General features: G+C 42.3%; 1 protein-coding gene across 1 annotated transcript; it reads left to right on the top strand.

Moving 5' to 3' along the window:
• The first annotated feature begins 4,213 nt into the window (after positions 1 to 4,213).
• LOC139341474 (high-affinity choline transporter 1-like) lies at positions 4,214 to 22,577 on the top strand. Its single transcript, XM_070978023.1, has 8 exons — positions 4,214 to 4,411; positions 12,119 to 12,235; positions 14,078 to 14,233; positions 15,120 to 15,268; positions 15,380 to 15,523; positions 15,846 to 15,999; positions 21,575 to 21,792; positions 22,017 to 22,577. Exons 1-8 carry the CDS (start codon positions 4,228 to 4,230, stop codon positions 22,575 to 22,577), a joined length of 1,683 nt encoding a protein of 560 aa, XP_070834124.1. The 5' UTR covers positions 4,214 to 4,227.
• Positions 22,578 to 23,412: the final 835 nt, after the last annotated feature.

Raw genomic sequence — 23,412 nt, 5'->3', positions numbered from 1 at the left:
TGTTCCTGTGTGTACAGTAGAATCTGTTGTTTCAAATTAAAATAAAGACCAGTAAATATTCGTGCATAGCTCAATGTTCATCACACTAATTTCTATATCCAGAACATAAATGTATTATGTGTATAATATCAATGTATAATATGTTTAATTCATCAAAGTCACTCTCACAGCACATTCATACAGATTCAGATTTTTCTCTCTCTGATTGGCTTCTCTATTGTGTGGTTTATTGTACATGCACATTAATTATTCTATGTTCTGAAAAGGTCTCAAAAACAGTAAGTGCACAAGATACAATGCAAATACACAATACAACAATACAGTCAAAGTGATATTTGACTTTTGTTTGCATTCAGGTTTCCTGTTTTTATGATGGTGGTTTTATGAGGTAATTCTTTTTTTTGTATTGGGTTTTTTGTTTGCAGTACTGCACTTGACCAATGTGACAATGTTGGTATTACAAATTAAAAGTTAAGTATATGTTCTCAATTCAGTGTGTTGTGAATCAGTGTTCGTTATTGTAGTATTGTGATATCATAAAAAATAGAAGATTTTAACTGGTACATTCAGAACATATCGTTTTATCTAAAGAGGGGAATTTGAACCAAAAGTGTGGTCTTTGATATTTATTCATTGTTTTATTCAAACCATAGGTCTCTATGCCCATCGTGAGACTAGAAAGTTCAAAGTGAAACTGCCGGATTTGACTGTATAATTTTTGAAATCTCAACATACAGTCAGAGATTTGTGGGATTTGACTTGGCAATTGAAGCCAACCAGCCCTCGATTTATCCACCCATCGACCTATACAGTACATTTGTTCTTCCATCTATTGTTACATTCATCCATCCACCAATTCATTGTGGCAGCAGACCAAGCAAGTTAGTCCAGTCACCCAGGAGGAATCCTGATCAGCTGCCCAAACCACCTCATACCTCAACTGACTCCTTTCAACGTGAAGGAACAGTATCCTACAGCCAACAGCCATCCTATGGAGAAAACTCTTTTCAGACTCTTGTAACTGAGACTGTGTTGTTCTTTCGGTCACTATTCAAAGCTCATGCCCACAGGTAAGGGTTCAAATCTAAACTAATTGGTAAATTGAAAACCCAGCTCCCTCTGAGCTCAGCACCCTGCTCACCACAGAGATCTACACTCAACCATATTCCTGCTGATGAGGACACCTATAAATGTCTGTAGTGAAGCGGCAGACAAGTGTTGTCAATGCTCCATTTTATCCAAAAAGACCCTCAGATACATGAACTCCTTCACTTGGGGCAACAGCTGACTCCCAACAATGACCTGAGAACTGGAGGTGCCGACTCTCATCCTGACTGCTTCACAGTCGACTGTAAACTGCTCCAGCGCACAATGAAGGTCACGATCTGACAAAGCCTACAGAACTACATCATCTGTAACTGGTCCCAGTGGACCTCAGGGAATGTCGGACTGCTGCCTCCTTCAAGAGGTATCTTCTTCTGCAGAGAAACACAGTACATCCAGTACTTCTCAGGCCTTTTATGGGGCACCTTTAAGTTTGTTGTTTGTGTTGTCTCTGTTATGTTGTAGTGATGGATTTTTTTGAGTTTTCATTATGTTTTATATGTTTTAAGCAATGTGCTCAGATTGCCCACAATGGATTTCTTTTCTGGATTTAAATTCTGTAAAACTGACTTCCATTTTAATGACAGCGGTGTTACTTTCTTCAGCTTTCGTGGCCACCATCGTTTTTCCCCATCTGCAACATCTTCTGCTGCTTCATCACTGTTAAAGAATCAGATTGAACCTACACATATGTGACAGGGCTGGAGTTGATGGGGATTTTATATGCATGTTTTAATATTGTGCTGCATGTTTTTATTTAACTTACTGTGTTTTAATTTGCAGTGTTTGGAAACTGCATGCTTTTACTGGGTCGTGATTTTAATGTGTGCAGTGGCTACCCTCGCATGCAATGTTTCCTATTGCCCCTGAACGCAGCATACTGATCAAGCCCCGGGGCAGCAATCAGCAGATCAGCACCAGGTGCGGTGTATTAGACAGGACGAGAAGAAAAGTAGAAGCAGCCAGCAGAGGAGGAGGACAGGGCGGCCACACGCAGCCAGCTTGGAGGACAGCGAACCAGCAGAGCATATTGCCCAGACAACAGACACACCGGTGCCCGAAGCGCAGCAGCCTGTACCCGTCCGGTGAGAACACTCCAGCCTGGGCCAGTAGATTGACTACCGCCCGGGAAGATTGACAACCGGAGTAGCAGAGGAGGTGCTGCGGGGAGCGGACGGTCGGAGGCTGTTCCCGGAGCAGGAAGGAATCGGCCGCTGGAGACTCATGGTCGCTGGCGTGGCGCGTGGGAAGCGGCTCCGTCAGAGGACTCGGCGGTCAGAGGACGAGGGGTACTGTTGGGTTTAATGGACCTGTTTGGCATCATCTATTTTGTGTACATTATTGTGACTTTTGTTTTAATAAATTAGATAACCATCCCTTGACTTGCTTTTAACTCTGCTCACCCCTGATTTTTAAAGAACCTGTGAACCTTTTAGAGTCCTAGAGTTCTGCTAACCTCTAGGTGGCGTTGTCGGGTTTTAATTGCTTTTAATTACTTTAAATCTCTTAATTGGGTTTGGTTTATATTTATATTAGTTTTTAAAGGGCAATTTGCCCAGATTGTCCCCGGCCACGTGGCAAGTGTTTGGTGCTAAGTTTTAATTACTTTTAAGCATTCTTACATTTCTTAATTGGGTTCAATTTATATTGGAGTTGAAGGGTATTCTGTCCGACTCCCCCCGGCCACGTGACACATACACAAGTGGTCATAAAACATAACGGCAAATGCTTCCATAATGACCAACTATGCCCAATGTTGTCCTCATCAACCACAATAAAGATTTAAGTTTAACAGGGCAGACTCTTATTCTTAGTTTATTTTAACCATTTGGAAACAGATATTCTGTATTAGCCTGTTCAACCTGACAGGTGCTTGCTGTGATATGGTTTGACCTGCTTTCTGTCGTCACTGGGAAGACATTTAGCCAAAATAAAACAGGATTTAAAAAGAGAGAGGACATTTTACAGACCTTGAGGCAACATTTAGCATGAGAGCAACAGAATATAAAAACAATGGAAAGTTTCTCCTTTCTTTCCTGCTTGTCTTCCTTCTCAAATCTTTCACTGGGCTGTTCAAGCTTTGAGTGGAAAGTTACAGAGCGGTGGATGGTCGATGGTTCAAAAATTATCCTTCGGTGCTAGCCACTACATTTCACAGATAAAACAATGTAATGATACAGACACCTTCTGACCTTTTAACAGAGCAACTTTTTTAACATTGGACACTATTTTGGATTCATATGTTGGCTGCTGTTCTGTGTGAATAGTGTAAAATAAAAATTTATGTACAGAAAATGGAATTACAACATTCTGGATATATCTCTGACAGATGGAAAGTTACAGAAAGAAAAGAAATTAGACATTGTCATGACCCATGTTTTACCAGTCCTGGCTGACATGAAGACATGTTGACTGACAGTGACAGTGAGTAATGACCATACAAGTTAAAAACTTTTTTGGTGTCAGAGGTTGGTATGCGATTATGGCGAGGGGTCAGTGGGAACAGGTGATGGGGGGTGGGGGGGCCTGCAGCCAAGGATTCCTGAATATAGATCTCCAACACATCTCTTCCTGGGTGTGACCTGTGATAGAGACTCTTCCTTCCTTCTTACAAAATCTTCATTGTTAACAATGCAACTGCAAAGAGTTTGAATTTCACACCCATGACATGACTTGATCAAAAAAAAAAACAGAGACACACGATTGTTGTTTATTTAACCCAAAGAAAATCCAATTAAAGCTGCAGGAGGCAATAATTGTTGGATTTCTTTACATTAAAGCAGTTGGTCTCAACCTGCTCTACATAGAAAGTGTCATGAGACAACCTTTGTTGTGATGTGGTATTTGTCATAAAGCTGAAAATGTATTGTTTCTCCAGTTTTTAAAAAACAACAAAACATTAGACAACATAAAAATGCAGGATGGCCTCTGTCTGCTTGTCAAGTCACTGAACTTGAAGCCAGCTATTTTCACCAGAGGGCATCAACGTATCTTTTAAATGATGGAGGTTTTTGTTTTTCCTGTCTGTCTGGAATTCCATAGCTCTCTTCAGAAACACTCAGCCAGTTAGTCGTTTACTCAGTCAGACGTCAGCAAGAGGAGAAGCCAGTCCACTAGTCCATCATGGCTGTCAACATCCCAGGAGTGATCGTCATGGTGTTTTTCTACCTGCTGGTCCTCGGGACCGGCATCTGGGCTTCTTTCAAGTCCAAAAGGGAACAGAAGAAAAGTGCAGCCACTGGAATGGATATGGCCCTGCTGGGAAACCGCAGCATTAGCTGGGTGGTGGGAGTCTTCACAATGACAGGTGAGGAGAGTGCAATTGACAAAACTAGGACAAGGAAAGGACTAGGACTAGGGAACTGTGTCACTAGGAACTCCAAATAGTCATGATTGTATCACTGGGAAGTTGTATGATTTTGATGAAAACACCGTGTAGAATTCTTGCTCAAACAGTCCACAAAAGCCTCATGAAATGTAGGCTATGAAATATTAAATTACAATTATAATTAGTCATTTGGCAGATGCTTTTATCCAAAGCGACGTACATATGAATTCACACCCCGATGGCATAGCATCGGGGGCAGTTTTCTGGAATTCAGTATCTTGGCCAAGAATACTTTGGCATGTGGACTGCCGAGGCCAGGGATCGAACTAACGTTAGAGTTTAATCAGTATTTGTAGAGTATTATGAGGAATGTGCAAACAAGGATAGAGCTGATGTTGTTTAGTGTACGTAAGGAGAGTTAAAAAAAAACACAAAATAATGTTGAAATAGAAATATTCAGTGGTTTTATTTTCTTGTATTATGCATTGTCTTTATTTTCATCCTCAGATTATATTTACTATGATTATCAAGGGGTTTTTATTCTGTTATTTTATTCTATGTCTTCTATAACATTGTGACACCGAAAAAACAAGGAGGACACCAAAAATAGTATGCATGGCTGTTTACTGGCACATGGTATGCAGCACAGACCGAGAGAGAGTTACATGACATGACGAATGCCCTGAAGCTTACATGACGTGATACTTCTGTATATAGAATTCCTGCCAGATAACCCACACCCAGAGCCTAGAGCTCCCTCTAGATAATACAAAAAGTCTCAGGGTACTACATCCCTCCCCTCTCAGGTCTGCAGACAACACTCACTGCAAGAGAGGATAAGACAGTTAATCAACATGGTACATAAAATACATTTCGGTTAACTTTGTAAGTTGAACTCAACCTCAGTTTAACTCTTTAAATGTAACGCAAATTTCGGGGGTTATTTTACATTTCAAACTTTAACAGAACTCTGAGTGCAATACACATAAATTTGTATCTAACTACTTAGAATAACTTTTAGCAACAAAATGTAATCAGTAATAGTATTCTCTTACGAGTTGATAATCCTTTTTTTTTAAGGGTGGTGTTGACTGTTCCTGCAAAACTGGTAGGGGCTCACTCCCCAGCATGGGTAGGTCACTCTCAGAGTCTTCCACATGGGTTGGAGAGTCAGAGGCCTGGACCTCAGGGGACTGAACTTGGTCTGGCATCACAGGAGATGGGATGCTCATAGCCAGAGATGTACTGGGATCTATATCAGGAACACCACTTAGCTCTCTCTTCCTGATTTGGTCAACATGTCTCCTCACGACATGTCGTTTTCGGATGAGGACTGTACATGACAATTGTCCGTGCAGCTCTCAATTGTTCCAGGGATCCATTTGGGACCACATCCATAGTTTTTTGTAAAAACTGAATTCCCAGGTGAAAAACTTCTGAGCTGGGTGCGTGTGTCATGATTAACTTTTTGTTTCCACTGTTTCTTTTCCACCTTAGACTTCAAGTCTGGGAATAACAGGTCAAAGACAGACCTGGGCCTCCGTGACATGAGCATTTCAGCTGGAGACAAGCCTGTAGTAGAGTGTGGAGTGATTCTGTAACTAAACAGAAATCTGGACACTTTTGCTTCCAAGCTCTCATTTCGTCCTTGCATCCTCTTCATCCCCTCCTTAAAGGTCTGAACTGCTCCTTCAGCCAATTCGTTTGATGAAGGATGGAAATGGGCTGATGTTACATGCTTTATCCCATTATTAGACATGAAATCAGCAAACTCAGCACTTGTAAAGCAGGTAGCATTATCACTCACCAACATCTGTGGCAATCCATGGACACTGAAACTGTGTCTGAGCTTTTCAGTGGTTCCACAGGAGGTTGCTGTAGTCACCGGATATACATCCATCCATTTAGAATGGGAATCCACCAGCACCAGAAACATCTTGCCCAAGACTGGACCTGCATAATCCACATGGAGTCGAGTCCAGGGCTTCTCTGGCCTTTCCCAGAGATGTAAGGGTGTTGTAAGGAGACATGCTATTCTGTTGACATGCATCACACTGGTTCACTTCCCTCTCAACATCCTAATCCATCTGTGGCCACCAGACATATAACCGGGCCAGCCCCTTCATCCTAGACATCCCTGGGTGGGACTGATGCAGCAACTTTAACAGCCTTTTTTTGTCCTCTCTGAGGAATAATGACTCGAGCTCCCCACAGAACACATCCGTCTCGCACACTTCACGAGTGAAGTACGGCCTGAATTCAGGCGCCACTGCAGAAGGCCATCCTTTTAACATATACTCATGGACCTGTGACAATGTTACATCTGTAGCGGTCCAATGTTTTACTTGTTCTGTGGTCACTGGTGCATCATCCATTCCCTCCAGCATCAGCACCAGATCCTCCTCTTCCTCAGCAGGGAATGTTTCGGGCAGGGGAAGCCTACTGAGGGCATCTGCATTTATATGCTGCCTTCCAGGCCTGTATACAAAGTGATACTCATAAGCTCTGAGCCATACCACTAGCTGAACACGCAGAGACACCATCTGAGGAAGAGGTTTAGTTTCATTGAACAGGGAGATCAGGGGCTTGTGGTCAGTTACAATTGTAAATTTCTGGTCATAGAGGTAGTTGTGGAACTTTTTAATTCCAAAGATCACATCCAAACCTTCTTTATCCAGCTGTGAGTATTTTTTCTCAGCGGGTGCCAAGGTGCAAGATACAAAACCAATTGGTTTTCTGTTCCATCTTCCATTCTGTGGGATAACACTGCCCCCACGCCATATAGTGAGGCATCACAGGCTAATATTAAAGCCCTCTCTCCAGAATAATGCACCAAGAACTTAGCTGACTTCAATAAGTCTTTGGACCTCCTGAAGGCTTCTGCTTGATGAGCCCCCCAGCTCCAAACCACATCTTTCCTCAGCAGATGATGTAAAGGGGCCAGCAATGTGGAGAGATTAGGAAGGAAACACATAGGAATAATTCAACAAGCCCAGGTAGGCCTTGAGCTCTGTCACTGAAGTTGGTGTGGGAGCATCAACAACAGCTTTTACCTTGGCTTCCACAGTGTGAACTCCATTAGCATCCACTGTATGTCCCAAATACTGAACTTCATCAGCCAGCAACGTGCATGTACTTCTCTTTAATCTGAGACCAGCATCTTCTAACCTGGTCAAAACCTCATCCAGCATCCAGAGGTGCATTTCTCTGGTGGACTCAGTAACCAGGATATCATCCAGATACACAGCAACTTGAGGTATTCCCTGGAGAACCCCCTCTCTGAAATATTGCTGGATCTGAAGACACACCAAATGGTAGTCTATGTAAACATTCCACGGTGAGTATTTACAGTTAAGTACTTCTTAGACTGATCATCCATTTGGATCTGTTGATATGCATGACTCATATCCAGTTTTGTGAACTGTTTCCCACCAGCTAACACGGCCATCTAATCCTCTACTTTGGGTATGGGGTACTGTTCCGGGGTGGAAACTCTATTGACAGTCAACTTGTAATCTCCACACAATCTACTGTCACCATCTGGTTTGAGCAAAGGAACCACAGGAGCTGACCGGAGTAATGATGTTCACTCTTAACAATCTGTCAATCTCAGCATTAACTTTAGGCTTCATAGCATAGGGGACAGATCGGGGTCTATAAAAACAAGGCACAGCATTATCAGGTACATGAATAGTAGCTTTAAACCCTTTCAAAATTCCCAGCTCCTCTTTAAATACTCCCTCATGCTTTTGTAGCACTTGCTCCGGGCTCAGGGACTGTGAGTGGTTTGCAGTGTGCACTTGCTCAAGATTCAGGGACTGTGGGTAGTGTGCCAGGTGCTTTATTTCAGCCCAGTCCAGTTTAATATGCTTCAGCCACCATCTTCCCAGTAAGTTTGGACCTGTACCTTTAACTACTATGATGGGCAATAATTTTTCTTGCTGTTTGTAGTTCACTTTCACAGATGTTTTCCCACCTTTATCTTTTGCTTTGTATATGTTCTTAACTTCAAGAGAGTTTTCTTCAATTCAATTTTTCACTTTGTGTCGGAATGTTTTCATATTTGATATAGTGAGTCCACATCCACCCCCTCCTCTTCATCCTCGCCCAGGACACTATATACTGAGAATAGCTGTTCCTCTGAGAGAACAATAATGCACTTTTCTGTCCTGTGTAAAGTGTCTTCTACTGTCTCTGGGTCTTCTGTCAGTTCTCTTTTCAGCAGTTGGCTTTTTCTTATCGCTCGAGCATTGTGTCTGGTCATTCCACACACATGACATTGTTCTTTTTTGAACCGACAGGCCTCAGGTGCATGGTTACCCTTGCAGCGATAACAATCTTTATCCTTTTCTGCTCTCCCCTGGCTCTCTCTCTTCTTCCCCATGCTCTCTACTCCATCAGCCCTGACTGCATTACAGGCCATGACTCCTGCTTTTGCCTGCAAATCCTGCATGTTTTTGTTAGCAGAGTCCATTGCTTGGGCTAGAGATAGGGCACTTTCAAATGTGAGATTGATCTCTGACAATAACCTTCTCTGGATGCGGTCATCATCTATTCCACATACCAACCTGTCCCGTAACATTTGTGACCAGCCACAAGAAAACCAGCAACAAGTCTCCCAGGGGGCATTTTGAGTTATTTACGCATTCTGAAAGTGTAGTTTCTAAGCTTTCCAACGATGTCTAACATATGGAAATCTGAAAATATTTGAGGAAGATGTGGTCATTTGAATGTAGGCACTCCTCAAACTAGTTTTTTTTTTGAGAAATCCAGCCTGAAAGTTTCTCACCTAGGGGAGCCAGGTAACAGTGCTGCTCATTGCATCTCATTTACATAAGTCCAACTCCCTAACCATTGTTCAAACTATTGTAGTAGTTTGAACAATGGTTATCAAATAACCATTGTTAAAAAAAATGGAAATTCAAAAAGTCCCTGAATAAAAACAAAAAATAGGAAAGGTAATATGCTTAAGAGTTAGAAGGAGCAAATGTAGATTCTTATTTCTAATATTAAATAAAATAAAGTAAATTCTGTCACTTTGTGGTGCAGTGGGATGGATCAGTCTGTTGCTGAATGAGCTGTCAAGTCAAGTCAACTTTATTGTCAATGCTGCTATATGTACAGGACATTAACAGAGGCCGGCACTGGATGATCATAAACTCCACGACAGTGTCTACAAATCACCACAGTGTCTTGACACCAAGCACCCCTGATGTAAACGCAGACCCCGCTGCCACGGTGTTAGTCGTAGCATGTTAGCCGGTCCAGCTGGATGGCAGAATCCGGTATGCTGTTATTGAACCATGTTTCCGTAAAGATGAAAGCACAGCACTCTCTTACGGTCTGCTGGGTCGATTTCAGAGGGTGTATATAGTCCAGTCTGTCCAAGGAGCATACATTGGCGAGTACGATAGATGGTATAGCTAGCTTGTGTGGATTCGCCACTAGCCTAGCCCGGATAACCCCGTGCTTTCCCCGCTTCCGCCTATTCTCACACCGCCTGGGGTGCTTCCTCTGCGGGTGCGCTGCAGTAGTAGGGGTCAGTGTCGAAATGGGCCACCGGAGAAGGCCGAGGTCGAGTAAGTCCTTAGCATGTTCCGGGTTTAATCGGCAGATTGCTGTATTGCCGATGTGAAAGAGAGTCCCACGGCTGTATGTGCACATTGGGACAAACAAGCTTGACGAAAACATAAAATCACTCGAACACACCAACGAAGACAAACATGTAGACACCACATTATCAAGACAGAGAGGAGCCGCTGCGTCTGCACACGCCGCCATCACTACTACTACTACTCTTCGTCGTATTCTTCATCGTCTTCATCTTCAGCTAAGGTCAACTGTAGATTAGGGATGTTCTCCAGTGTAATGCAGTCGCTCTCGTCGATTTCTTCCGTTTCATCTTCTAGTTCGGGTTCAGAATCAGAAGTGAGATCGTTGTCTGCATAACCAGAAGCTGCATAAGTAGCCATGTGGTTCCCTTTTTATGTGCAGCTGATTGGCCGAAAGAAGAACAGAAGCACGTGAATATTAAAGAAAAAAAATCGATTTTTCTTTGTTTACATGACTTACGCTGGGCCGACTTGTTGCTGTTTTTCTTGTGGTGGGTCACATTTATGAAAGTGTCTCCATAATTACATTCTTGTGCCAGTTTCCTTAACTCAGCCACATATTCAGCCACACATTCCGTGGGTCTTCTCATACGTGAATCAAATTTAAACCTCTGGACAATTTCACTTGGTTTGGGGTTAAAGTGGCTCTTTAATAAAGTTACCAACTGTGCAAAAGTCTTCTCTCCAGGTTTTGCAGGACTTAGGAGGTTTGTCATCAAACTGCAAGTTTGTGCTCCCACCACACTGAGTAATACAGACTTCTTTTTATCCCCTTCAGTGATATCATTTGCAGTAAAGAAGTGCTCCATTATTTAACAGTATTCCTCCCAAGCTTGCACTTTTGAATCAAATGGTGGCAGGGATCCTATTGTTGCCATCTCACCTGCATGTCTCTTCTCCCCTTCCCCCAAGGCCTTTTTTCACCTGGAGTCCAATCCTCCAATCAAACAATCCAGTCCCTCCTCAGTGGCCAGAGAGAAGAGCAAAAACACAAAAACACTTCTCCAAATTATCTTCGTCGCTAATATAACATTGTGACCCCGAAAAAACAAGGAAGACGCAGGACACCAAAAAATAGATTGCTTGGCTGTTTACTGGCACATGGTATGCAGCACAGACCGAGAGAGAGTCACATGACATGATACTTCTGTATATAGACTTCCTGCCAGGTAACCCACACCTGGAGCCTAGATCTCCCTCTAGATAATACAAAAAGTCTCAGGATACTACATCTTCAATGTGAAGCACTTGGTGCATGTGTTTTCCTTGTTGAAACTCACTTTACGCTCTTTTTAACGTTATGTTGTTGCTATGATTCAGTGGGTTGACATTTCTATCTCATTTTTTTCATTCACCTTTTAAATGAGCATGATGTGTGTTGTTAACCCTCACAGTTCTTGCTGTTGCAGCTTCAGACTGTGGACAACACAGATAACACCCACAGTGAGGTCAAACGCGTTGGAAGATCTTCAGGGGGAGGCTGACATTGTTTTTTTCCAGCTAATCAAGACTTGTGGTGAATCTGCATCCATCTGGAAATTGGGAGACTCTGTTATGTTTGTTGGTTTTGGTATTCACCCATTAACTGTCAAATTCTTGACTGCCATCGTATGAAGGATGAAGATCACTCTTTTAAAAACCCTTTTTCAAAGAATTGCCAAATTTTGTACCATAATCAAGGCTGGACAGCCAACTGGGCAACGTGGCCAACTGTCACAGACTCTCAAGAGACCTAAGACACCAGTTTTACTGACAGGTGACAGTTTGTCATTATTTAATCCACTGCAAATTCTGTCCAAGCCCAATGTTTTAACTCATGCAGTGACCACTCTTCTGGGTTTTACATCACACAGATCACTTCACATGCGTGAAAGAAAACATCCAATAACCATTTTTGTTTGGTTTTACTAACAGAATTTTCTAAAGTGATAGTGTGGCATGATCATGACATCATGAGACGATCCTTGTGAAAGTTTATTAATGATGATGAATTATCACCCAAACTTTTGTCTTCTGTCCAAATAGCTGCTGTCTGTCCACTCAATGACTTGCTGTGTGTTCATCCATCCTGCAGCTACGTGGGTCGGAGGAGGCTTCATTGTTGGCACAGTTGAGATGGTGTACACGCCCTCCATGGGACTAACCTGGACAATCATGATGTTGATGGCATACAGCTCGTCTTTTATTATTGGTAAGAGCTTCAAATTACATCTGAGAGGATACTGTATGTCTGCATGTGTAACAAAAAGATAGAGCCTGATTATCTCAAAAAAAGGAATCAGTGCACATTAGAAAGGATTAATAATGACCTGAGCTACCTCATAACTGAACATTCATTCATTCATCTTCTATGCCGACTATCCCTTTCGGGGTTGCGGGCGGGCTGGAGCCTATCCCAGCTGTCAACGGGCGAGAGGCAGGGTACACCCTGGACCAGTTGCCAGTTGATCGCCGGGCAACATATAAAACAGACAACCATTCACACTCACACTCAAACCTAAGGGCAATTTTAGAGTCACTAATTAACCTAATGAGCATGTTTTTGGTCTGTGGGAGGAAGCCGGAGTGCCTGGAGAGAACCCACGCATGCACAGGAAGAACATGCAAACTTCACAGAGAAAGGCCCTGTCCAACCTGGGGATAGAACCGGCGACCTTCTTGCTGTGAGGCACGCGCACTACCTGCTGCACCACCATGCTGCCCCTAACTGAACATTAAGGAACAAAAAAAAAAAAGAAAAAAAAATCACATTAACATGGACGTGACGTGTTCCTGACTCAACAGTTCGCCAATTTTATTCACCTGTTTAAACAGTGAAGCTGCTTATTCGCAGAATATAATGAGCCACTGTTGCTCAAAGGCTGAAGAGCTCCAATATGGCTGTTATACCAAAAAGAAAATGAATCCTCACACCTTTGATCCAGATTTTAACCTAAAAAAAATTGTGCACTTTGCATTTGTAAAGGGATGTAAATGAGTAGAAGTGAGGGATTTTTTTCACAGATAGAGGGACGATATCTGCAACTTAGCTGTGTCTAGTAAACATCAGCAAATTATTATTGCGACACATACTGAGCTCCAAAATTGATTGCATGTATCTCTCCATCACTATGGAGGATGAAATGTGCCACTTTCATAGCTGGTTCTGTACAGCAAGAGGGACAGGACACACACATAGACAGAGGAGGCAGCAGGATGACAGAAGTGATTTCATGATGGTCTTGCTCACACACAGGTATGGGTTGGCAGACAGGCAGGTACTGCAGGTCCAAACTGACAAGGGATGAACAAAATGGGCCATTGAAATACCTGAAAGACTGGTGAGGAAAGTTGGAACTGATGCGAAGGTGGGCAGGGAAGGTCAGGTAACTGCAGAGCTGATGAGAGAAGTGGAAACAGGTGAGTAGATGGGTGGGACGTTCAGGTGAAAGGAGGGAAGGTCCGAGGGCATCTCAGTGATTGAATAGCAGAGAATGAGATAAAGTGGAATTGGCAGCAATAATTTCACAGTTGAAAAAAAAAATAAAAAATTTTGGCTGACATATCTTTTAATTTACACATCAACAAAATGGATGAGAACACATCAATGAATGAAATACCAAAAAATGAAAGAAGTGGAGAAGATGGTTATGCACTGGAGGAGTCCAACATAGAGCTGAACAGGAGATAAAACAGCTCCCCATGTCCCGAGAAGGATGAGAACTTTTAAAGCACCACAAATAACAACGGCTGTTATAAAACACCCGATGAAGATTAAGTCATAGAAAAACAAGATACATTTCACACATAGAAATGAAAGAGCAGGGGGAGTAAATAGTCAGTTAGAATAGTTTGAATTAGAATAAGTTCTATCTCAAACCAGACATCTTATGATAAGCGTGGAAGGATTATATATAGTATATACAAAGGAGTGGAAGAAATATTGTCTTGTACAGAATGGCTCAATTTCTTTACGAGCTATTTCAGAATACATAGGAACAAATGTTAGTGTTGGTGTTGTCTGTGTTTAATCCCTGTCCTTTTTTAAATCAAGCTGGCTTGGTGTTTGTCAAGCCATTGAGAGAAAGAAACTGCACGACGATGCTGGACCCTTTCCATATCAAGTACGGAAAAGTCCTAACAGCTGGACTGAGCCTGGTTTCACTTATTATGGATGTGGTCTGGGTGCCTACAACACTACTTGGTTTAGGTACAGTACATACAAATGCACTTTATATCCATTTATTGCATACATGTAACTGTATTTACACTTCCTCTCAGGCATGGCGTTAGGGGTGGGCCTGGCGGGCCTGGGCTGAACAGGAGATAAAACAAAATGTATTATGTTGAATACAGTAACACATCATTTTCCATCTATGTAGAAGGGTTGTATTTAGGAAATCATATCATTGCTTTTTTTATATACCTGCAGATGCATTTCCCATTGAAACTAGAACTTGTAGAAAATATAGACAATACGGGAGGTAGAGCTCCATAGTCCTGTCTGACTTGACTGTCTTCAGATTACCTTCACAGACGGTTAAGGTCATGAATGAACAGTGCAATGCACCGCTCTCTCCTGTTAAAAGTCACTGTAGCTCACCCAGTACTCTGATTGCTCTGTTTCTCCCGATAAAATGTCTGTTTTCGTAATGAATTGATGTATTGATCCATAGCGAAAATACAGATAACAAGATAAGCCGCGTGTGCCACTTGTAACAAAATGTCGTGGTGAAATAATAAGCTACGGCAATGAAAATGTTTTTTTTTTTTTTTTTTAAGGTTTTGAACATGTCATAATCGGCTAGACGTACTAGTCACCCTCCACAGTCATTTTTTGTTTAAGTGAGACTACCAGTTTGAAACAGTGTTAACTTTTGTAATTAAGAGGCCCATCCAAAGTAACTGTGGCCCACCCAAAATTGAAATCCTGGCACCATGCCTGCTTCCTCTATCAGTTCATAACAATTAATGTATACATGGATATAAATTCCTTCCTTCACAGCATCGACATTACTAACTATAAATAATATGAACTGGTAATACTGACAGAAAGACATGGTCACAAAATGTCCCTGATCGAATGTGTTTGACAGGAGGAACCATGAGTGTGGTCCTGGATTTGCCCTTTGCTATGTGCACGTGGATCTCCGCTGCAGTCACCATTATCTACACGCTGCTGGGAGGCCTCTACTCTGTGGCCTACACAGATGTTATACAGCTTGTCCTCATATTTGTCAGCTTGGTGAGTTTGGCTTTTTGTTCGAAGGAACTTACACAAGACACCAAGCTCTCCAAAGGATGCTTTTTAAAGTTGTGTGTGTGTTTATCATTTACATTTTATTTGTCTCTGCAGTGGCTCTGTGTTCCCTTTGTTATGATGAGTCCGTCCACCATGGACATTAGCCAGACACTGATGAACAACACCTTACACGCTCCCTGGATTGGTCAACCAGAGCTGAAAAAGACCTGGATCATGATTGATACCTTCTTATTCTTTGTAAGGAAGCAACAATACAGCCTACAGCAAACATAGTTCAGTCTAGTTTTGATGGATATCTTCAGAATGATGATAAAAAACATAAAGATTTAAATAATAGACTGTTTTTCATTGTAATTTAAGAATCAGAATGGCTGGCGATTATCTGAAACAGCATGTCAAGGTTAACTATCTGATGACTGTACTGTAAAGTTGAAGAGATGATCTCTTTCATTTGAATGGATGCTTCAGTGATAATAGCAGGCGAACATTTTGCCACATTTACCTGATGTGGACGCCACATGCATGATTAAATTAATCAACTGTCTGTTTTCCGCTTCAGGCTCTGGGATCTCTGACATTCCAGTGTCTCCATCAGAGGACCTTGTCAGCTTCTTCCACAAAAACAGCAAAGCTCACATGCTTTGTTGCAGCTATCATCTTTCTTGTCTTTGGGATACCTCTTATACTGCTAGGGGCAGCCACTGCATCCACAGGTATTAACAGCTTCTACATACTCTCAAGCATCAGCAAACCAGTAATTAACATATCAATAATTGGTAATTATAATAAAAAATTAAGAAATGCCTCAGGTTATTTGTCATCTGTAGTAATTCAATAACATCAAGTTCAGCTGCTTAAACCTTAAGATGCAGAAAAAAAATGGTTAGAAACACCCACATCGACATAAAACCTGGTCACATGGAGATTTATGTTAATTTATTGACCAATATTGAAGACATCCAAATGATGAAATAATACATATGGAATTATGTAGTTCACCAAAAAAAAGTGTAATCTAGGGAATAGATTTTCCATTTTGGATTCTTCAAAGTAGCCATCTTTTGTCTTCATCACATCTTTTCACACTATTGGCATTATCTTAACAAGCTTCATGAGGTCCTCCTCTGGAACACTTTTCCAACAGTCTTGAAGGTGTTCCCACATATCCTGAGTACTTTTAGTTGCTTTTCCTTCACTCTGTAATGGAACTCATCCCATACCATCTCAACTGGGTTTGGGTCAGGTGATTGTGGAGACTGTGATTGTGATTGTGGAGGTCATCTGATACTCTATCACTCTCCTGCTTGAACAGGTTGCCCTTTCATAGACTGGAGGACTGTTCTGGGTTATTGTCCTGCTGAAAAACAGATGATAAGCCCACACAGCATGAGACAGATGGTGTGGCAGCCGTGCTGGTTTAGTGGTCCTTGAATTCTAAAGTTTGGTTTCATGAGCAATGCGTCCCCACACCATCGCACTTACTCCTCCATGCTTGGAGGACATGCTGTTCCCATCCACTCACCTTTTCATTGCCCAAGTAGTTCTCCTCTTGTTATTGGTCTCCCTCTTTCGTGGTTTTCTTGCAGCAATTTGATCATGAAGACAGTCCCTTTCAAACAGTTAATGTTGAGATGTGTCTGCTACTTGAACTCTGTGAAGCATTTATGTGCACACTAATCTGAGGTGCCATTCATTGACAATTTCTGAAACTGGAAACCAACAAACTTGTCTCATGCAGCAGAGGGAACGTATGGTGGTTCTTATGAGAGCCAGTTTCCATTTGATGTTTTTTTTTTTCTAATTGCATTTGAAGATACTGTTCTGAAATTGTGCTGACTGACCGACCTTTGTATCTTAAAGTATTGATAGACTGTCCTTCCTCTTTACTAAGTTGGCTGCTTCTTAACAAAAAATGGATTAAGGCACGAGTCAATTCTGAATATTTACTGTGTACCAACACTACACTGACACAACACAACTGATAGTCTCAAATGCATTAAGAGGAAAATAAATTCCATCCATTAACCTTTGAAAATCACACCTGTGAACTGAAAATTATTCCAGAGAATCACCTCATGAAGTTGGACTGCCAATCATGTGCAAGCGGTCATCAAAGCATTAGGTGGTTCCAAAGAATCCAGAATATAAAGCATATTTAGCTTTGTTTGCACTTAATTACTTACACCATAATCTCACATGTTCTTGCAATGTTTTGATGTCTAATCTTAATCTACAATGTGGAAAATGGTAAAAATAAAGAAAAAATGTTTGGGAACGGGAAGGAACGGGAAGGAGTGTCCAAACTTTTGACCAATACTGTTAGACTCAAAATGTTGAATTTTGTTGTGTTTGCATAAGGCTAACAGAGACGTTATAATTTCTACATGGTCAAAATCAGCACCACCATATAAGATAATATCATCTGCATAAAGGTCAAGCTGATGCATGACAGATGAAACACTGTGTTATCTATCTGATCTTTGGAAGATGGAGCAACACCACTTTAAGTTTTTAGTCCAGTCAGTGTACAATGTTCTCCCGAGCCCTGCCAGCCTGTTCACCTGGGGCCTGGTGGATTCACCAGCTTGCCAACTGTGCCAGAAAAGGGGATCTCTAGAGCACATCCTCAGCTGCTGCTCAAAGGCCCTGGGGGACGGAAGGTATTGCTGGTGTCATGACCAAGTGCTGCGGACAGTAGCAGACACCATCTGCACTGGCATCAATAAGAGCAAGCGGCTTCACCCCACCAAGCATACCATCACCTTCATTCAAGCAGGCGAGAAGCCCCAGCCCCCAAAGAAGATCCAGGGAGGCCTGCTCGCATCAGCAAGGGACTGGCAACTACTGGTCGACCTGGGGAAGCAGTTGAGATTCCCGGACATCATTGCAGGCCAGACTTGGTCTTGATGTCCGTGGCAAGCAAGCAGGTGGTGCTGATGGAGCTAACGGTACCCTGAGAAGATCGGATGGAGGAAGATCAGGAATGGAAGAAGGCCAAGTATGCTGACCTGGTGGCAGAGTGTCGGAGGAATGGGTGGAAGGCCCGCTGCGAGCCCATTGAAGTGGGTTGCAGGGGATTTGCAGGGCAGTCTCTACATCGGGTCCTGGGACTCTTAGGGATCTGTGGACTGCAAAGACAAAGAGCCATGAAGAACATCACGGAAGCTGCGGAAAGGGCTTCCCACTGGCTCTGGTTGAGGAGGGGGGACGCATGGCGTAGTGCGCTACCTGGACACAAGTTGGGGCCTGATCACCCCCGGCTGGGTCACCCGGGCGAGGGTGTCTGATGTAAGACCCGAAACACCCCGTGACCCCGGTTACATCACTGAAGATGTGTCCAGGTTGCACCACCAGGTGTATCTTAGTACTGTTAAATGTAAATAGGAGAGGGCCCAAAATTAATCCCTGTGGCCATAATAATGTGTATAATAATAGTGTGAGTCCCAACCCTAATGTGCTGATATCTGTCTACTGAAAAGCTTTTAAACCAGCTGCAGGCAGTCCAAGAGTCTGCAGCCATGTGAGACATGCCGTACATAGGCTCAGCGCTCAATTCAATTCAATTCAATTCAATTCAATTCAATTCAATTCAATTCAATTCAATTCAATTTTATTTGTCTAGCGCCAAATCACCAAAAGTTGTCTCAGGACACTTTCCATATAGAGCTGGTACAGGCCGAGCTCTTTTATCTACAGAGACCCAACAGTTTCCTCATGAGCAAGCACTTGGCGCAGCGGTGAGAAAAACTTCCTTTTAACAGGCAGAAACCTCAAGCAGAACCAGACTCTGGGTGGGCGGCCATCTGCTTCGACCGGTTAGGTGAGAGAGAGGGGGGGGGGGGGGGGGAGCAAGAGAGAGACAGACAGAAATGCAGTCAGAGAGAGAGAGAGAGACAGACAGACAGACAGACAGACAGACAGACAGACAGACAGACAGACAGACAGAGAGAGACAGACAGACATGCAGTCACAGTAACAATGACAGTGGATGTGATCACAGCAGTAGCAGTTGCAGTGGATGTCAGGCAGGGCCAAGGCAGGAGACGCAGCTGCAATCCACAATCCAGATTCAGCCACTGTCCACGGGAACCGAAACGACAAAGTACAGAGACTGCGGGGGAGGAGATAAGTTAGTAACACGCCGTGGTAGGACATGAAAGCATGCAGATGAAGAGGGACAGAAGGACAGAGGAGCTCGGTGTATCTTTGGAGGCCCCCCGACAGTCTAATGCTATAGCAGCATAACTAGGGGCTGGTCCAGGACCAGCCTGAGCCAGCCCTAACTATAAGCTTTATCAAAAAGGAAAGTTTTAAGCCTACTCTTAAATGTAGAGACAGTGTCTGCCTCCCGGACAAAGACTTGAAGATGGTTCCACAGGAGAGGAGCTTGATAGCTAAATGCTCTGACTCCTGCTCTGCTTTTTGAGACTTTAGGAACCATAAGTAGATCTGCATTCTGGGATGCAGTGTTCGAGTGGGGCAATAAGGTACTATGAGCTCTTTAAGATAAGAAGGTGCCTGGCCATTTATGGCTTTGTAAGTAAGGAGGAGAATTTTAAACTCTATTCTAAACTTTACAGGGAGCCAGTGCAAAGTGGCGAGTATTGGAGAAATATGATCTCTCTTCCTGGTTTTTGTCAGAACACGTGCTGCAGCGTTCTGGAGCAACTGGAGAATATTCAGCAACAAATTTGGGCAGCCTGATAGTAAGGAATTGCAATAATCCAGCCTGGAGGTTACGAACGCATGGACTAGTTTTTCTGCATCATTTTGAGACAAAATATGCCTGATTTTTGCAATATTACGTAGGTGAAAAAGGGCAGTCCTTGAAATTTGTTTTACATGGGAGTGAAAGGACATGCTTGGTCAAAGATAACTCCCAGATTCTTTACAGTGGTGCTGGAGGCCAGCGCAATGCCATCCATAACTGCTGTCATCAGAAAGTGACTTTCTAAGATGTTTAGGGCCTACTACTATAACTTCAGTTTTGTCCGAGTTTAGCATCAGAAAATTGCAGGTCATCCAGGTCTTTATGTCCTGAAGACATGCTTGTAGTCTAGTTAACTGACTGGTTTCTTCTGGCTTCATTGATAAATATAGCTGGGTATCATCTGCATAGCAATGAAAATTTATTGAGTGCTTCCTGATAATCTTACCTAAAGGAAGCATATATAAGGTGAATAGAATTGGTCCAAGCACAGAACCCTGCAGAACTCCATAGCTGACTTTAGTGAGCACAGAGGAGTCGTCATTAACGTGTACAAACTGAGAGGGATCTGACAAGTAGGATTTAAACCAGCTTAGCGCAGTTCCCTTAATGCCAATGAAGTGTTCTAGTCTCTGCAATGGGACACCATGGTCAATGGTGTCAAATGTAGCACTAAGATCCAATAAGACTAGTGCAATTGCAATTAGAAGGTCATTTGTAACTTTAACCAGTGCTGTCTCTGTGCTGTGATGCACTCTAAATCCTGACTGGAAATCCTCAAATAAACTATTTTTGTGTAGAAAGTTGCACAGCTGATTAACACTGCTTTCTCATGAGTTTTTGAGAGAAAGGGAAGGTTGGATATCGGCCTATAGTTGGCTATAGACCCTGGATCAAGAGTAGGCTTTTTAAGTCGAGCTTTATTATAGCTACTTTAAAAGACATTTCATTTCATAACTTTTCACAACACCACTTTTTTTTTTCTTTTTTTTTTTTGACAAATGGATCATGGCGTTTGTGTTATGTTCATGTTTGCTTCACTCATTGACAAATATTTCACGCTCTTCAGTACAATATCAGAATCAGAATCAGAAAAGCTTTATTGCCAAGTACGATTTTACACATTTGAGGAATTTGCTTTGGTGAGGTTAGTGCATGACACATCTATTAAAAAGAAGCTATTAGAAAAGTAAAAGATATAACAGTAAAAAATATAACAATAAGTAAAAAATATAACAATAGTAGAAAATATAACAATATAAATATATATACACGTCTGGGTTTTTTTTTTGTTTTGTTTTGTTTTGTTTTTTTTACAGAAGCACAGTCTGTTTTTTCAAAAGGAGGGATTCCATGTGTGAGTGGAGACCCAGTTATTAAGGGTAGCTTATACATTAGTGGCAATCGTGTAAAAGGTGATTTGAATGATAGACCTTCATAAAACATCAACTTGGCTCACTGTGCTCCTTATACTAAGGTGTTAACAAAGCACTGTGTGATACAGGGGCCCATCTTAAAATCAGTCAGACAGATAACAGGAGCATTGTTCAGTCTGTCCGTCTTTTGTGTCCATGCCTCAGACTGGAACCAGACTACCTATGGTTCTCCATCTCCATATGAACGTGGGGAAGCAGCTCTCGTTCTGCCCATCGCCCTGCAGCACCTCACTCCACCCCTCATCTCCATTATTGGTATTGGATGTGTGGCTGCTGCCGTGATGTCATCAGCTGACTCTGCTTTGCTTTCTGCAGCTTCTGTCTTCACTGCTAACATCTACAAGACCATCCTGAGACCTCAGGTGAGACAATGTGCTTGTTAGTCAAACTGCTGTTTGCTATTGTGAAGGTTGATGTTTAATTTGAAAGAAAGGCAATGGAGTACAGGAAAGTATCAATGGTATAAAGTGGCATGATGGAGAAACAAAGTAGGAGGAAGAGTGAAGAAGATTAGAGAGAGGTATCTGAAAGCAGGATAGTCTCAGTCTGTTAACCTCTTCTTCTTCCTCTCTTATCTTTTCTTCAGGCATCAGACAGAGAGAGTCAGTGGGTGATCCGTGCTTCTGTGGTGGTCGCGGGCTTGGTTGGTACATCACTAACCAGCATGAAAAACAGCATCATACTGTTCTGGTTCCTTAGTGGTGAAGTGGCCTACATCATCATCTTCCCTCAATTCATCTGTGTCCTCTTCTTCAACATTTCCAATGGTTACGGGGCTATTCTGGGCTGCCTGGTGGGAGTTGTATTAAGACTGCTCAGTGGAGACCCATCTCTAGGGTTAGCACCAGTTGTACACTTCCCAGGATGCACTCTTGAGGACGGGATTTATGTCCAGTACTCTCCAGTTAGGACCATCTCCATGCTGTCTGCCATTGCTGCCATCTTGTCGTTCTCCTACCTGGCTTCTGTGCTCTTCAACAAAGGCATGCTTCCTGAGAAGTGGGATGTGTTCAAAGTGAAAGCCCACCAATCAGCACAACCACTGACACCAACAGATGCTGCCACAGGACAGAATGAGAATGAGACATTGAACAGAAACGACTCTGAGATCGACGCATCAGAGCCAATGATGAGCACAAAATGTTAGTGTTCCTGTGTGTACAGTAGTATCTGTTGTCTCAAAAGAAAATATAGACCAGTACTTTTTAGTGCATCACACAAATTTATATATCCAAAACATAAATGTATCATGAAAAGGATATAATATGTTTCAAGGTGGTGCCAGATTCAGATTTTTCTCTCTCTGATTGGCTTCTCTATTGTGTGCTTCATTGTACATGCACATTCATTTTCTTTGTTCTGAAAAGGTCTCAAAAACACTACATACACAAGATATAATTCAAATGCACAATACAACAATACAATAAGAATAATATTTTACCATTGTTTTGCGTTCAGGTTTTTTTGTATTGGGTTTTTTGGTTGCAGTACTGCACTTGACCAATGTGACAATGTCAGTTTTAAAAATTAAAGTTCAGAATATGTTCCCAGATCAGTGTGTTGTGAATTAGTGTTAGTTGCTATAGTGTTGTGATATCATAAAAAATATTCAAAATTTAAACCGTTACATACATAACATATCTTGTTATCTAAAGAGGGGAATTTGACCCAAAAGTGAGATCTTTGATATTTATTCATTGTTTTATTCAAACCATAGGTCTCTATGCCCATCGTGAGACCAGAAAGCTCAAAGTGAAACTGCTGGCTTTGACTGACCTATTATATAATTTTTGACATCTCAACATACAGTACAGTCAGAGATTTGTGGGATTTGACTTGGCAATTGAAGCCAACCAGCCCTTGATTTATCCATCCATCCATCCATCCATCCATCCATCCATCCATCCATCCATCCATCCAGCAGGCATGGCAGCAGGCCAAGCAAGTTAGTCCAGTCACCCAGGAGGAATCCTGATCAGCTA

Source organism: Chaetodon trifascialis, chromosome 13, assembly GCF_039877785.1.
Source record: "Chaetodon trifascialis isolate fChaTrf1 chromosome 13, fChaTrf1.hap1, whole genome shotgun sequence".
NCBI lineage: Eukaryota > Metazoa > Chordata > Actinopteri > Chaetodontiformes > Chaetodontidae > Chaetodon > Chaetodon trifascialis.
This window is presented reverse-complemented; position numbering and strand designations above follow the sequence as displayed.

Bases quoted from the DNA above. Each gene is read 5' to 3' on its own strand.
- LOC139341474 (XM_070978023.1), top strand. From the start codon at position 4,228: ATGGCTGTCAACATCCCAGGAGTGATCGTCATGGTGTTTTTCTACCTG. The intron at 4,412-12,118 runs GTGAGGAGAGTG...TCCATCCTGCAG, and splicing joins GGGAGTCTTCACAATGACAG to CTACGTGGGTCGGAGGAGGC. The intron at 12,236-14,077 runs GTAAGAGCTTCA...TTTTAAATCAAG, and splicing joins CAGCTCGTCTTTTATTATTG to CTGGCTTGGTGTTTGTCAAG.